This window comes from Diabrotica virgifera, chromosome 5, assembly GCF_917563875.1.
Source record: "Diabrotica virgifera virgifera chromosome 5, PGI_DIABVI_V3a".
Classification (NCBI taxonomy): domain Eukaryota; kingdom Metazoa; phylum Arthropoda; class Insecta; order Coleoptera; family Chrysomelidae; genus Diabrotica; species Diabrotica virgifera.
The window spans coordinates 114,261,512-114,280,005 of NC_065447.1; the positions used below are offsets into that span (position 1 = coordinate 114,261,512).

General features: G+C 30.8%; 1 protein-coding gene across 1 annotated transcript in view; it reads right to left on the reverse strand.

Moving 5' to 3' along the window:
• LOC126885102 (dynein axonemal heavy chain 12) overlaps positions 1-18,494 on the reverse strand; it is a 660,248-nt gene that overhangs the window by 18,347 nt on the left and 623,407 nt on the right. Inside the window, exon 37 of the mRNA XM_050651529.1 lies at positions 396-701. Coding sequence (XP_050507486.1) covers positions 396-701 — 306 coding nt within the window. The remainder of the gene's footprint in view (positions 1-395; positions 702-18,494) is intronic.

Below are 18,494 nucleotides of genomic sequence, written 5' to 3' on the forward strand. Positions count from 1 at the left end.
CTTTCCAAGTAGGCGAATAATTCTGTACTTGCGAAGTACACGAGTCGTTTGAGGCCGGCTTTACAATGTAATTCAATAGGAATATGAAAGAAAAAACACTCAGAACGAGATAGTTGGATAGCGTGGAAGACGACCTCATAACTATGAATATAAGATAATGGAGGAGAAGGGCAAAAAGGAGGTCTAAATGGAAAGACATAACCAGAGAGGTAAAGACCCATCTAGGGTTATGATGTCAAAAAAAGAAGAATTTGTCCTAATTCCTTAAGGCATTGATGAAATTAATAACTAAATAGACAATATTTTAAAATGTTCCTATTTTTTAATAGATTTAATATATTTTTGTAATAATTTGTAATAACGTTAAAAAATCAAAAGCCTAAGTATTTACCTACCTGGTAAATATTTTTCGGCGAGAAGCGGAATAATCCAGATAACCGGCATATTATCGTACAATATTTTTGGCAACAACTCAGCTAATATATTTTTCTGTCGATCCCATCTGGCGCCATCTGTGAACAGTCCATAAATATATGCACCATCGTTTGGTGCTGTTTTCATCGAAGTCGCATTAAGTACTTCAAAATCAAAGGTTAGTTTGTCAATGGCGATGGTGTATTTTCTAGCAAAATTTTGCTTAACGCCAGTTAGAAAGGCTTGTGTGAAGAAAAATCCAGAGATCCAGTAACTAGGAGGTTTACCTACAATAAGATATAAAGTGAGGACGTTTAGGCTGGAATAAGTTCGTTTGGTCGGGAATGAGAAATCCTGAAAAATGTTGATTTTCATTTTTAAATTATATTTTGGCATATAGTATATATACATACAGTGTCCCAAAAATAGTGGAACGGTCGAGTATTTCGCGAACTAAACATCGGATCGAAAAACTGAAAAATACGTTTTCAATAATTTTCAAAAATCTATTTAATTACACCAAACACCAACCCCCACTACACCCCCTGGAGGTGGGGTGGGGGTAACTTTAAAATCTTAAATAGCAACTTCCACTTTTTATTACAGATTCGGATCCGCCACGAAAAATTAAGCAACATTTATTCGAAACATTTTTAGAATTGTTAATAGATGGCGCTTTGATTGGAAAAATACGATTTATTAGCGCCATCTATCAGAAATTTTAAAAAATGTTTCGAATAAATGTTGCTTAATTTTTTATGGCGAATCCGAATCTATAATAAAAAGTAGGGGTTGCTATTTAAGATTATAAAGTTACCACCCACCCCACCTCCAGGGGGTGGGTTGGAGGGTAATGTTTGGTGTTATTCGATAGGTTTTCGAAAAATATTAAAAATCTGTTTTTTGGTTTCTCATTTGGAAGTATGTTTCGTGAGATATTAGACCGTTTCTATAATTTACCTATGGTATCAGGATAAATCGTTTTTCCGGTAATCCGGTCCTGAAATTTCAGGTAGAAAAGTCGAAATACTTTGAGCTCCACAACTTTTATAGTTTTGAGAAGAAACATTGTAATTTTAAATAATAAACCAAAATATTTAGAAGCAGTGTACAGTGATCTGTTAATAGCTGTAAAGTTTACAAATTTGCAGTAGTTTGATTACAAGCATTGTTTTTATATAAATACGAAGAACATTATTTATATTTCGTATTTATTAATTATTTAAAAACTAGTTTCAACTGTTTACTGACTATTTACTTTTCAATAAACAGAGTCGGACCTACCCAAATTAAAATTATTGAAATGAAAGTTCGATTTAAATTTAAAAAAAGATAGATCAAATTTGACAAAATGGAAGGTGGTACTTCTGACTACAGGGGTCCATCAAATATTCCCGATCAGCATAAAATTACTTATTCTACCATAACTAAACAACAACCATTAACAAAATTCCCAACAAAAAATCAGGCCATAATTTTACCGGCAGTAGACGGAATAAGAACAGAAGAGTACACGATTGCAGTAGGGACTGTAGTCCATCCCAAAAATGTACTGTTCTCATCCAAAATGTCAAACGGAAGAATATGCATCTACCTTTCCAGCATACAAGTCGTAGACGGTTTTCTAAGTCAACATGGTGAAATTAAAATTTTTCTTTCCGATAAACTCACTTGTTACAAATGCCACCAAACTGGTCACGTTTCCTCGGACTGTGCCTCAAATCCCTCTTATCCACAAAATACTCAAAAGCCCCAAATGGAGGAAAATTTTCTTCCACAAATACCATCTACTAGCCCCGAACAAAATCAAATTACACAAGGTAATGACGAATCTCGAGAAGAAATGGAGGCTCAAGTCAGCACTGATACCGATAATAAAAATAAACGATCTCACTCGGAAGTGTCATGCCCAACTTGCTCCACTCCTACAGAAATTATACCAACAGAATTCACGAAACCAAAACCAGTGCAAATTAAAAAGAAGAAGAAAATGACGAAATTAGACAAATCCACTTCAGAAACTGCTAATATTGAATCATTATTACAACCAGTCAAACAATTTATTCAGGATGCATCACCACTATATGTACTAAATTACACCCAATTACTAGCATTCTTAGAAGACGTTCACGGTTCTTCCACCCCAGCAGAAGTGGCCCTAGAATACACACAGGATATACACGGGTTGGGACATATGCTAACTGAAATATATCCCATGTTGAACGAAAGAACAATTAAATCTAGAATTAAAGAATCAAGAAAAAACTACTTAGTAAAATAAGCCAAGATTTTAGTATTCAGGATGACACCTCTGAAGATACTGACGCATCAGAGGAAAATACTTCTTCCAACGATAAATAAAAAAAAACAAAATTTAACAAAATGGCTATTATTCAGTGGAACATTCAATCCGTATTCACACATATAGAAATGCTACAGCGTTTAATTAAAGAAACACATCCACAAGTTATCTGCTTACAAGAGACAAATTTCACAACAAACAAAAAATACTCATTAAAACAATATGAGGCCTACCATAAAATTAGAACAAATACTGGTAAAGATTAGTGGCGGCGTATCCATTTATGTTAATTCACATTTGGAATCAGAGGAAATCCCTATACAATCAGAATTAGAGGTTGTAGCAGTTAAAATAAAATCTTCAACACAATATTCTATATGCAATGTATATATTCCATCAGATACCAAAATCACTGCCAAACAACTCGAAATGTTAATTGAACAAATTCCAAAACCCAGAATAATAGTAGGAGACTTTAATGCACATAGTACAACATGGGGATGTCTATCTACAGATAAAAGAGGTGATACTATAGAAAGATTTTTAAGCTTAACCGACTTTGTCTTGCTTAACTCAGGGGAAAAAACTCGCTTTAACTCAATTACTGGTAAGCATTCCGCTATCGATCTCTCTATATGCGAAAGCTCGCTAGCTCCAAATTTAAACTGGGAAGTACTACATCATACTTATGATAGCGATCACTGGCCTATATTATTAACAAACTACGCATCAGACAAAAATACTGAAATATCCTTTTCAGAAAAGTGGAAAATCAATAATGCAGATTGGGAAAGTTATCAAAATTTTATCAAAAACTCTATACCCCACTTAGGACCATTGGAAACTGACAGTGGCGGCGCCTGGTACAAAATATTGGGGGTGCACACATAATGTTAACATATAAAAAGACCTTGAGACCCCATTTCCGTAGGTAAAATTTTTTGAGTGTCTTCAAATTATAAAAATCAGAGGACCTTATTAAAAATTACAATAAATAATGTATTTTATTGACATAAAATTATAATTTAGTGTTTAAATGTTACAAGCAAGTTGTAACGAAAGTCAGTCGCCTGTTATTTTTTAGAAAAATTGTTCACAAACAAACTCAGTAAAATTTGGAATTTCTTGAATCATTTTTTTAAATTGAAAACATTGCGAGTGCAGTTAATCGATTCTGGCCCATATCTATTCTAAGGAAGGTTTTGATACGTTTCAATGCAGAGAGACATCGTTCTGTTTCTGCAGTTGTCACTGGCATCGTAACAAGTACATAATTGGAGAATTCAAATTATTTCAGAAAAATCGTCTTGTAAATTATTTTCAATCAAAAATTTAGTTAAGTGGACTGCGCCGGATAGTTAAAATCGTATCTTCTATTTTATTCATTATGCTTCCTCTTCTCCAAATATGAGCTACACAATTTGTAAGTTTTTACACAAATCTCCATTTTAAATAATCATTTATAATCCCGACGTTTGCACTTTGGTACATTCTTAATTAACAAATTAGACTAGTAAGGATCTGTTTTTAGGTGGATGTGAGAGGTGGCATTCAGATTTTTGCGGATAAAGTTAGGTGATAACTTCGTTAATAATAATTGATTTATGCTCCTTATCAAATATGCCCGGAACATTAATAAAAAAATAAAATATTTAAAAATTTCGTTTTTTTTTCTACTTTTTTTGCTTATAACTTAAAAACTGTTCATTTTAAAACAAAGTCGTATAAGAATAAAACAAAGATAATTAAATTTTCTATCAGATGCGATTGGTTAAAAATGTCTTAATTTATCACCCTTACTTCAAAATAGCAATAAATATAAAATAAGGGGGCAAAACAAGCCTGTCTTATTCAATGATTTTCGATCACTTAGGTTACACTTGGAACTTCCTAATTCGCTTAGAAAATTTTTGTAATGTGCTAAAACCGTACACCAAATTTCATTAAAATTAACTTACTAGATTTTGCATAATAATTTTGAAATCTAAACTTTTTTTAAAATCTTGCACAACAAAAACTAGAACATACAAAGATTTGTCAATTTTTTCACATATAAAGAAGTACTCCACCTATCTAATGCACTTTAAAAAATTGAAATCGGATTATTTAAGCAGCCTCGGCAATGTTTTAAAATTATAAACAATTTTTTGGCTTATAAACAAATTAGTGCTGTGGCCAGGAGGGGGTGCTACGGGCTCCTTTATTTAGATGCACTTACCCAAGTTTTTTATGTATTTTGACCCGTAGAACACGAATTTTTTGGGTAACAGTTGATCCGGATGTCGATAAGATTGTTATAAACAAAGAACTTGAGGAATTACATAACATCGATTTTTCGCAAAATAAAACATTTTTTTTTGTATTTCTTGGGTAATTCTAAGCAAACAATGTTCTTACAAGTTTTTTCGTAGGATACATAGTTTTCGAGATAAACGCGGTGGAACTTTCAAAAAATCGAGAAATTGCAATTTTTGAACGCGAATAACGTTTGATTAAAAAATAAAAATAGCAATTCTGCTGACAGCATTTGAAAGTTTAAGTTAAATTAAACCGGTTTTAATTATTTGCATTGCTAAAAATTAATTTTTTTATTTTTAAACAAAGCTATTTGTTTATAAGCTAAAAAATTATTTCTAAATTTAAAACATTGCTGAGGCCCCTTAAATAATCCGATTTTAATTCTGTAAAGTGTATTAGATAGGTAGAGCACCTCTTTATATGTAAAAAAATTAGCCAACTTCTAAATGGTCTACTTTTTGTTCAGAAAGATTTTAAAAAATTTTAACTTTTTTAAAAACATTTAGATTGCAAATTTATTATGCAAAATTTATTAGATCGATTTTTATAAAATTTGGTACACGATTTAAGGATGTTACAAAGAATTTCCTAAGCGAATTAAGTGCCACCAAACTGGTTAAAAAATATTGAATAACAACAGACTTATTTTGCGCCCTTATTTTGTATTTATTGCTATATTGCAGAAAAGGTAATACCTTAAGACATTTTTTACCAGTCGCGTGTCATACAAAATTCAATTATCTTTATTTTATTTCTCTACGACTTTGTTCCAAAACGAATCGTTTTAAAGTTATAAGCAAAGAAAGCAGAAAAAAATCGATGTTTTTCGAAATTTTTAAATATTTTAATTTTTTTATTAATGTTCCGGGCATATTTGAGAAGGAGCATAAGTCAATTATTATTACTGAAGGTGTCACCTAACTTTATCTGCAAAAATCCGAATGCCACCTCTCACATCCAAAAATAGACGTTTTTTCGCAGATCCTTACTGGTCTAAATTTGGTTTCGGCATTTTTAATTTTTCTTCTAAATATAATGAAGAAAATTTAATTGATTTTAAATATTCCACGCTAACATTTACATCCACAAATCCTTCCATTCTTAATATAGTTCCGAAATTCGAACTTCACGAAAGCAAAATTTAAACATACGTGTGCCGTGCACGTTGAAAACATCATAAGATCGTGCCATAAGATCACATCCAACTTGTGATCCTATGGCCATCTAAACTTTTGGGCTATAGCGGGTAGCGGGGTGGGTGGTGAGTTGTATTTTGCGGTATGAAAAGTCATTGGTATAGGAACCACCTTGAGAGCGGTGAACGCGGGGTTCTGTCTAAGGCCTCGCATCCGTGAAGTTTCTCCTTTGAAATAGAATAAAAATAATTAAATGTTAGTACCTATTAGATACTTATAAACTACTTGAATCTGTTATTTCGAATTATTTCAATTACTGTATAGTTAGATTAAAATGTTATTTATAGCATGATAAATATTACATAATATATGAATGTTGATATGAAAATAATTAACATCTGTTTTATTAAAAAATGATTATCCTTTATCGTTTATAAATAAGGAATTGTCAAGATTGGATCGAATGGAACAGAACAACATAGAACGGGATCCTACAACATTCACAAGAAATAATACGAGGAAAATATCAATACCATACATAAAAGGACTATCCGAGAAACTTAAAACAATAGGAAATAAATTCAACATTTCAACAACATTCAAAACAACCAACACATTGAGATCTATTCTATCTAAAACTAAACCTAACAATGAACAAGAAAGGACAAAGAATTGTATTTATAAAATACCTTGTGAATGCGAACAGTTTTATATAGGTGAAACATCAAGACCATTAAACGTTAGAATAAGTGAACATCAATATTATATTAAAAATAGAGAATTTTATAGATCTCAAATATGTCAACATGCATGGGATAATGAACATAGAGTTCAGTGGAGAGATTCAAGTATAGTCCTGAAAGAAACAGATAGTAAAAAGAAAAAAATCAAAGAAGCGGCTCTAATTATGCTAAACGAAACCAATTGTGTCGCAAATTCCTCGGTGGAATGCAGTAGGATGTGGATACCCATACTGAAAGAGGAAGTCAATAGAAAGAAAATACCACAATTAGTAAGTCAATAGTCGAGTTAGTACATATTTTATATTTTAGTATTACTTATATACCCATGTATTATTGATATTATTTATAATTTAAACAAAATTATAGTAAAGTCAGAATTTGGTATTAATTTTGAGAATAAATTAAATGTAAGACCAAATACTTACGATGTCGGGATAGTATCACGAGGTTTTTCCTGGTTTTCCCTCGTGATTTACTATGAGATCTCTAACGCGAGAATTTTAATGTCACCGTTGCATGTGTGGTTGTCTTTTTAAAGGCAGATCGCATGCTATGATTTTTTTTTTTTTTTTTTTTGTTTTGTGACGGATATTCTTGAGTTGGGGTTGATTTCATGTAATCGAATGAACTATCTTTCAGTAAAGTCGTCCCAGGAACGCAACTCATAAATATTGGCAATATCATTTTAAAGTCTTCTACTTTAAAATGTATCATATGTATCTGAATTGCCGATATAAATGAGTCAAATTAAATAAATTATTAGAAGATTTTTTTTACTAAGCAACAACATTTTTGTTTATATTAATAGTATTTTGTATTTTGACAACGGCACCCGATTTGGGCGTCGAAACGTTAATAAAAATCATTTTTTAATAATATTGTGGCTTATTTCCCATTCTAAATAGTTAAAAATGAAAATAATTTTGGGGGTTCACGTGCACATGTGCACTTATGGAGAAACCGCCACTGGAAACTGATATTCATTTCATCGTTGATAAATTCACTACAATGATTATAAAAGCTGCAGAACAAACTATAGGTAAAACAAGCAGGCCAAAACGTAAACAGACGGTCCCATGGTGGAATGCTGAATGTCAAGATTCACTGAAACTCAGTAAGAGAACTTAGTTAATTTTAAAAAACATAGAGCTAAGGCGAGATATATAATCAAAAAGAACAAGCGTGAGTCATGGAAACAATATGTATCCTCAATTACCGATGATACCCCCACATCTGAAGTGTGGAACAAGATCCGCAGAATTAAAGGTATTCCATATACTTACAAGATAAACTCTCTTAATGTGAACAGAAATCAAATAACTGATGAAGCACAAATAACAAATGCCTTAGCAGTTTCGTTTCAAACATACAGCAATGGCTTTATGTATGACCCTATATTTATTGAATATAACAGAAACTCAGAACACGAAATAATCATTACCAATAACAATCATCCACTGAACTCATTACTAAGTATAAATGAACTAAATGAAGCACTTCAGGGTGTTAAAAATTCTAGCCCAGGACCTGACGAAATATCTTATGCGTTCCTTAAAAACCTTCCAGCAAATGCTAAACAATATCTTCTGGATATCTATAACCTGTTATTCTATACGAAACAATTCCCAAAATCTTGGAAATCAGCAATTGTAATTCCTATTTTAAAACCTAATAAAATAAAGACGGATCCAAATTCGTATCGACCTATATCTTTAACATCCACGTTGTGCAAACTAATAGAAAAAATACTTAACAAACGTCTGCAGTACTTCCTGGAATCCAATAATTTAATATGCAAACAACAAAGCGGATTTAGGAAAAACAGATGTACAACGGACAACTTGATTAAACTAGAATCGGTCATATACGAGGCATTTGCAAGTAATCGTCAAGTACTGGCCGTTTTCTTTGATATAGTAAAAGCCTACGATACTGTGTGGAACTATGATGTCCTAAAAAGATTAAAGCAATGGGGCGTGGACGGAAATCTTCTAGCTTTTGTCAAAAATTTTGTTTATGATAGAAATTTTAGAGTTAAACTTACTGATCACTTTTAAAGTTCCTATACCCAAGATAATGGAACTCCCCAAGGATCAACACTTAGTGTAACACTTTTCTTGATTGCAATGAATGAAGTTGTTGATAACATTAATACTCCTGTCCAAATTGGTTTATATGCAGATGACCTTGTTCTTTATGTAAGCAATAAAAATAGCCGGATAGCCGCAACTATTCTGCAAGCGTCCATCAAATCTTTAGAAAAGTGGTCAGAGAGAACAGGTCTTCGTTTTTCTACAAACAAAACAAAAGCAATATGTTTTTCAAGAAACAAACAAACAAGTTGGCCAAAATGAACACTATATAATCAAAATTTGCAGTATGTAGAAGAACATCGATTTTTGGGAATGATATTAGATACAAAACTCACTTGAAAATCCCACATTCAACAACTTAAAAAATCTTGCATGCAAAATATGAACATTCTCAAAGTATTAGCCAATCATAATTGGGGAGATGATACCACACAATTACTAAATATATATAAAACACAGATTCGTAGCACGCTAGAATATGGATCAATAGTCTACAGTTCAGCTAAAGATAGTTTATTAAAGCAATTGGACATCATACAAAATACCGCATTAAGGCTTGCATTTGGAGCCTACAGGACCAGTCCAGTAGAGAGTCTGTATGTAGAAGCTGATGAACCACCTCTTTCAATTAGAAGACACAGACTAAACCTACAATATGCAGCTAAAATTGGATCAAACTCTAATAACCCTGCTTACTCCTACACATTTTCTGACAATTTTCATTTAATTTTTGAACAAAAACCCTTTCTTTCTCCATCATTTAGTAAAAGAATCACAGGTTTCAATTTTCCGAAAATTATTTCCGATGAAATAAACTACCCGCCTCCTTGGACCATAAAACTCCCCAAATGTAATACAAATCTTCTACAGTATCCTAAATCTGATACTTCATCACACATAATTCTACAACGGTTTCAAGAGATTAAAGACAAGTTCAACAGGTATTACCAAATATATACAGATGCGTCAAAAACTTCTGAAACGGAAACGGTAGGCGCAACTTTCGTTGACGAAACAATTAAACATCAGTTCCAGCTACCTAAGGACTACGCCATATATTCCGCCGAATTGTATGCCATATCTAAAGCCCTACAACATATATCAAAGCAGCCCAAATTGGAAGGAGTCATTTTCACAGATTCTTTAAGCGCAGTACAAGGAATATTAAGGGTTTACCCAAACCACCCAATACTATGCCAAATTAAAATTGATCTAGAAAAACTTTACAGTAAGAATAAACGGGTAGACTTTGTTTGGGTTCCATCTCATGCAGACATAATAGGTAATGAAAAAGCTGATCGGGAAGCTAAGGAAGCCTGCTATACAAATAGAACAGATAAAGGCCTCCTAGAAATTCCTCATTCCGACATTCAAAACACGATCAAAGAATTTTAAATGAGAATATGGCTCGAAAGATGGAAAAACTTGACGACAACAAACTACAACGCATCAACCCAAATTTGTCACCAAAAGGGATAATGCCACAAAAACGACGAGATCAAGTCATACAACACCGCTTGAGAATAGAACATACCAGGTTAACCCACGAGTACCTAATGAAGAAAGAACAACAAAAACTGTGCTATGTTTGTGATATTCCTCTGACAATCGAACATATTATTGTTAGTTGCACTCTCTATCACCTGGAACGACTTCAAAGTGATTTACCAAGTGATCTGAAAAGTGCTCTGAACTATAGTAAATGTGATAAAGTGACTAAGTTTCTAAAACTAACTAAATTGTACAATCTAATATAAAAATAAGCTTAAGTTCTCAATTGTAATTAGTTGTCATAAGCAAACATCTGATTTTATGTACAACTGTTCCCGCCAATAACCTTTCACAGTTGACGCGGTTTACTTAATAAAAAAAAATCGTTTTTCCCAATTATAGCGCCATCTATCCACAGTTCAAAAAATGTCTTGAATAAAAGTTGCCTACTTTTACGTAAAGAATCCAAATTTGCAAGAAAAACTGGGGGTTTCCATTTGAGATTTTAAAGTTACCCCCCACCCCAGCTCCAGGGGGTGTAGTGGGGATTGGTGTTGGTGTTATTGGATAAATTTTTTAAAATTATTGAACAAGTATTTTTCAGTTTTTTGATCCGATGTTTAGTTCGCGAAATATTTGGCCGCTCCCCTACTTTTCGGACACCCGATATAATGTTGATATGATATATTAGTAACCTCATACATTTGGTTGTGTTGTGATGACGTAATCGATAACTTTTTTAAATGAGAGTAGGGGTCGTGTGATGGCTCATGTGAAAGGTTATTTAATTCTCTATTCAGTAATATAAACGTTAGCATAATTATTTATACAGGTTGTCCAACAAAATTTTGTTTTAATTAATTTAATTGAGACAAAAAAAATAATGTGTGTAATTCATTTAATTCAAAATACATTTTAGTGCTGTCAGAAAACAGAAAGAAATATTTATTTGACAAGTAAATATTGTTTTTTGCTTAAATTTAATGTTAAAGCTGCCACTCTCCTGTCTGTTAGTAGTTTGAACATTGAACTTAAGCGAAAAGTAATGTTTATTTGTGAAAAAAACATTTTTATCTGTTTTTTCACACCAGTTAAATGTATTTTGAATTAAGTGAATTATTTACATTCTTATTTTTGCGTCAATTAATTTAGCCAAAAAATATTGTTTTTGCACACCCTGTATAAATAATTATGTTAATGTTTATATTACTGAATAGAGAACTGAATACCCTTTCAAATGAGCTAGGACACGACTCCTATTTGCTCATTCTCGAGAAAATTAATTTATTCCAACCTAAACGTCTCCACTGTATAATTATTACATAAAGTAAAATATTTTGTATTTTATTTAAACTGAAGTTTTACCAGCTCTATAAAATATCTATTTTGCTCACGCGTCAGAGCAACAACATAAACATATTATTGTCCATAAACATCTGAACAAATCTGTAACTTGTTATGAAGTAGTTGTCACAAAATAAAAAAGATGGGCAGTGGACTATTTCCATCTTCTATATTAATCACTTATTCTAAAATTGAAGGACCACTGACATAAAGTACTGGAATAATATACCTACCTACCTACACCTATTGTTATAAAGCTTGTAAAATGTTATGTGAAACATAAATTATTGTACCAAGAAAATAGATGTTATGTTTTTTTAATAAATTTTTAATTTTAATTCAGTATTACTTTGTTAATTGTTTAACATAAAAATTTGTTTTAATACTGTTTTTTTTTTGGTTAGCTTTGGTGCCAAGATTTATTTGCCACAACATAAGAGAAAAAAATTTAAAACTAAATTTTTTATAACAAATTAATGAATATTAATTGCAAATATATTCACGCAGATATTATAATTTTTATATGGCACCCCAAATTAAAAAAAACATTGAAATTGGTCTATGTATTATTAACGAATATTATTATCAACACTCCTACACCACTTTTCTGGCTAGTAGTTTTCACTTAAGGTCGCTACGAAAATCCCCATTTTTCAAAATATTCTACAATTTTTACTATAATAAATGGCATTGTAGTAGGATTTGTACATGTAGGTACTAGGCAGTTCTAAATATTATTATTGATAAATAAACAAATTATTCATTTTTAAACTTGAAAAAGCCATTTTGTCAGAAAATAGTCCTAGAAAAACTTTTTTAAATAAAATAGTTATTTTCCTAACAAGTGCAGAAAGTCATACTTTTCCGCACGCGACTGCAGTTTGCCGAACGACGCGAAGCGGGAGTTCGGCAAGCAGTCGAGTGCGGAAAAGAGACTTTCTGCAAAAGTTAGGAACAATATTTTTTCTAAGAGTCTTTAAAAAATTACCAAATCTTAATCAATTAATTTAATTAATATGAAAATACATACACAAATTAATTCTTTGACAAGGTTGTCAAAACCAAACTTTCAATATAATTAATTAGCATGACGACGACGCATCTTGGTTTCCATGACGATGATTCAAAACGACTGTTATTGTCTACCGATTTGACTTTCGAATATTATGTCAAAATAATTTTATTTCAGCGAATTGTCGCGTTAATTTCATTAAAACAGGAACACAATAAGATACATTTGAAATAAAATAGTAAATAATATCTAAATATTAGTTTATTGCATGTATTATTATTATTTTAATGCCATATTAAAATATCTAAACGCGTGCGGAAAAGTAAAACGCGTGCGGAAAAGTAAAACTTTCTAAACTAAAACGCGTGCGCAAAAGTAGACATTTTTGCACGCTCGTAGAAAAAAAAATTGTAAGGAACATCGAATACCGAAACAGAATTTCAAAATGTTTAATCTCCGCGACGATATTAAAAAAATAAGTTATAAATAAATTACAATTTTCAAACTCCAGTTTGGAGGGGAGTTTAAATTAAATTTTGATTTCTCACTGCGTTTATCGAAAGTATGCCTAAAACCAAAAAACGAGACTTTTAAAATTGTATCGGAAACAACCGCATTTTTATATAACAGTCTTTTAAAATAGTAAATTGTTTAAAGGGTTTTTATAACATAAAATAGTAATTCATACAGTATTGAAAATTTTTTAACCAATTTTTTTTCCTTTATACTGGTAACATAACGCAACTTCTCCTGGACCGGCAAATGAAGCATTTTGACTCGCAATTTTTTCGTCCAGCATGGATTTACTTGAAATTTTCGCAGAAGGTAGGAAATAATCCAGGATCATTTTCTATATCATGCCGCTGTACGCTATAACCTTGGGGGTGGTTGCCACCCCATGTCGGGGGTGAGAATTTTTTATTAAATTTTAGCCATGTAAATCGATATAAAAAGTAATGCTAAGAAAAAAATCTGTTTTACATTTTCTTCGTAAAACTAATACAGTGGAACCCCGATAAGTCGGCCCCGATAACCCGGAAGTCCGGCTAACCCGGACCGATTTTTATCAGACAAACATTTCAATAATGAAAATGTATGTAATATAATATTTGAGAGATAATAGGTATTTGTGTAATTTGAACTACATATACGATAGTAAAAATGATTCATTGCACACGACGTTCATTGTCGTGTTATCGGAAACAACAGGCACCTGTAGTATCCTTTATTTATTTCAAACTGTTTTGGCATTGTTTAAAAAAGACTAAAAGACTATTAAAAATTATTTTTTAAACAATGGTCTTTGGGACGGTTGTTCGAACGCTAATCAAAAATGCTCATTTTCAAATATTTAATTACTGTCACAACTGTCAATGTCAACTTTGATTGGGTTGCTAAAAACATAATTATTGCTTACAATTATGAAATTAGTTAATCAATTATGTTAATAATTGTTATGGTAATTGATTAACTAATCTCATAATAATTATAATCAATTATGTTTTCAGCAATCCAACCAAAGTTGATATTGACAGTTGTGACAGTAATTAAATATTTGATAGTGATTATTGATGATTAGCGTTCGAACAACCGGCCCTAAGTCTTCACTGTTATTAAACCTGAACTAAAGCGATTAAGTTAAAAAACTGGTAAACTGTAATGAGGTATTTATTTATTTTTAATTTCTACTTGTCTATTATGCGATAAGAAATTTATATGTTCGAAAATGTATGATTTTATGTCGGATATAAAATTATCATAATTATTAATTTGGAAGAAATTAAGGAATCTTTTTTACTTACTTATTCTTAATTTTTATGCAGCACTATTATTATTTTATTTAGGTTTATAGTATAGAAAATTGTATCTATTTTTGGGTAAAGCCGAATGTTAGTTATGGGTTATTAGTGTTTCGATTCGGGTTGTTGAGTTGGTTTTGTTTGTGAATATATTTTTATGTTTAGGCTATTACTAGGGAGCGGATTTATATGTGATTAATTTTGATGAAATATGCGCATATATATGCAGTAAAAAATTACGAAATATGCGCAAGGTATGCATAAAAATTCAAAAAATGCGCATATCGAGAAACCACAATTTTATGTTCTATTCTATTCTAGGGGTTTCTTTTAAAAGAAGGGTAGGCAATTTTATTTATTATCTTTCAAATAAAATAATTATTTTTTTATATATGCAATTTATTCACATTTTTTACAAAAACTGATACCAATATTTAAAATAAAACAACAATATCAGTATTATATCTTCGATTATAATTCACTGCAATGTGTTTTTTCAAATTTTTTACGAGAAAACATTTTCTTTGATCAGATAAAATATTTTTATAACTAGAAAAACTCCTTTCAACATCAACAGAAGTAATTGGGGCGTATTTAAAATAACTTATTAAAGCCGAAAATTCTACACCAAACAATTTCAAAATTTCCTTGAAAAATTTCGCATATTATGTCCTTCAAAGTTTTAAAGCCGTTTAAAGACGGGATCTGATCTAAAGCATGAATATTTAAATTTCCGTTAGAAAATCGTAAAACTATTGGTAAAGGTGTAAATTCTCTTAACAATAGGGGATTTAAAAGAATCACCAGAATTATAGCTATATAATTGGGATACAAATTGTACTAAATACTTAGTATAAAAGTAAATAAAATTCGGATTTCCCGGTAAACCATCCTTCATCATTTTAACATCCTACAGTCATTTTATAACGGCGCACTATAAGCTCTATAGGTACTTTGTGTAAAGATCGGGCATTTTCTAAGAAAAAATGAAAAGGCAGTGAATGAGCCGTCTCTCTTCAGGTAGTTCTCGAATTAATAGATAGGACAGCCAGTGCGGGGAAATATTTTGTATCGAATTAAAATTTAAATTAAAATTTTTTTTGGACTTAAATGTTTTTAAATAGGCACAAAATATGCATGTTTCTTTAAAAATATGCAAAATTTAGTAAAGTTCTCAAAAATGCGAAATATGCATGCAATATGCATTTAACATAAAATCCGCTCCCTAGTTATAACCGTGTAATTTTCTATCTTTGTAAAATTCATACTCCTTTTTCTTAATCTTGTCGTTAGTATCTTAGTTCAGAGAAATAAGGGGAAAAAATATCGTGTTGGTGACACAACCCCCTTCAGGGGTCCTATTTTCGAATTCATTCGAGCATATTTCGCATACGAAATTAGAAGAATTTCGCTTGAAATCCGGTGTCTTGTATTTTCGAATACTTCGTGTACGAATTTTTTCGTATACGACAACTCGAATGGGTATGAACCATTCGAATCGTGATGCTCGTATACGAATTATTGTTGTCATTTCAAGGTCATTTCAGCTGTCATGATAGTTTTAGCTGATAATGTTAATTGTGTTGTTGTCTACAATATTTTTACATTGAAATTTATTTTCAATGGCTGGTTTAAATAATTCTTTAATAGAAAAAAAGGACATGTTGTACTATTATACCTTGAAAATATAACCTAACTTAACTTTAGGTACGCATCTTAGCATTGGATCTAAGCTCCAAACTTGACATATGACACCGTTGCCATATCCTCAATTTTTTCATACTATCACATTATATAAAGGTGCATTTAAAATAATCGCTTTGAAGTAAAGTTTTGAAAAATAAATAGTAAAATTTCAGTGTAAATACTGGATACAAAAATAATATTAAACAAAATAGCACACTTTCTATTCTGCGGACTTTGCAAATCGATATTACTAATATTCCTATGCACTCTTAAGATTCGATTGCACTTAAAATAACTGCTAAACAACTTTTCCCAAAAATGGCATTTTTTATAATTTGTTCAGACCATAAGTCATTATCTTTATACATTAAACGTTCTTATACAATCTTATTCTTGTACATTATACCCCAGTATATATAACAAATATAACATTTTGTTTTTAATACTGCGATTATACCATATTGAAATTATGCAAGAAATATACAAAAAAAGTATGGCAGCATTGCGACTCTTCAGATGACAAATACGTTCAATGTTATTCGAATTTGCAGTGTTGCCGGTGCAAATTCTGCTCGTATACGTATAACATTTCGAAGGACGTTCAAAAATACACATTCACGTTGGTATACGAAATTTTTCATTCGAGTTAACTCGTATGCGAAAATATTCGATTGAATTCGAAAATACGACCCCAGGCCGAAACCAAATTTTTCGAGTAATATGGTCATCTAAATATAATAATAACCTATATGTTTCCTGCAGCCGATTTTGATGATATACATAGTTATAAACAAATGAAGATCAAAAAACGGTAAATTTTCGCTTTTTTCGTCTATTACTAAAAAATTGGGCATTTTAAACAAATTTGGGAGTAAATAAACTCATAAACCGTATAAAAAACTTCAATATGGCGTTCGCTGAATATGTCTATCCTTATTGGTTATTTAGAAAATTGCCAAATAAATCATAAATTTTGAGTTTTTATAAATATTTATAACTTATGTAAAAATTAACTTAGAACCTTCTTATTACACGGAATGCTGAGACTTATGGTGCTTAAATCATACCCTAAATTTCAAAGCAATTGGTCAATTAGTTTAAAGGTTATTTAATTTGTTTATCCAAAATTAATTTTTTTTGCAACACTGCAAGTCAGAAAATGATGAAGTTATAGTAATATATTCGATAGTTTATGAAAGAAGAAAATTTACAGTATTTATTTAATTAAAAAAAATGACAAAAAATAATTATAAATATTGCAAAATAATTTTGCAAAAACATGTGAATTAAAAAATGGGGGGGGGGCTAACTTTGTCCCTAAATGTCCTAGAACAGTTGTTTTTCTTTCTAAATGTGTATAAAAATTCAGTCTTTCTAAATGTGAAAAAATAATTTTTCTACGGGTAACGGTTAAAAAGTTATTCTAATTGTTTATAAGTAAGCAAAAAATCGACATGTTTTTGCAAAATAATTTTACACTGTTTAAAATTATTTCTTGTCATTTATTTTGATTAAGGTAATAGTAAAAATGTTCTTCTTTCATAAACTGTCTGAAGTATTATTGTATCCTCGTAATTTTCTGACTTATAGTGTTGCAAAAAAAAATGAATTTGGAATAAACAAATTAAATAACTTTTAAACTATTTGACCAATTGCTTTGAAATTTAAAATATAATTTAAGTACAAGAAGTCTCGGCATTCCGTGTAATAAGAAGATTCTAAGTTAATTTTTACCTAAGTTATGAATATTTATAAAAACTCAAAATTTATGATTTATTTTGCAATTTTCTGAGCAACCAATAAGGATGGACATATTTAGCGAATGCCATATTGAAGTTTTTTATACGATTTATGAGTTTCTTACTCTCAAATTTGTTTAAAGTGCTTAACTTTTTGGTAATAGACGAAAAAAGCGATAATTTACCGTTTTTCGATCTTCATTTGTTTATAACTATGTATATCATCAAAATCGGCTGCAGGAAACATATAGGTTAAAATATTGATGTCCATACTACTCAAAAAATTTGGTTTCGGCCTGGAGGGGGATGTATCACGAGAAAAATCTTATTTCTCTGGACTATCTCGCCTTATTTCTATTTAAAGAAAATATAATTCATATTTATTACATCAGTTAAACTTTATGATTAAGAGCTCGTGATGTAAAACACTTACGATA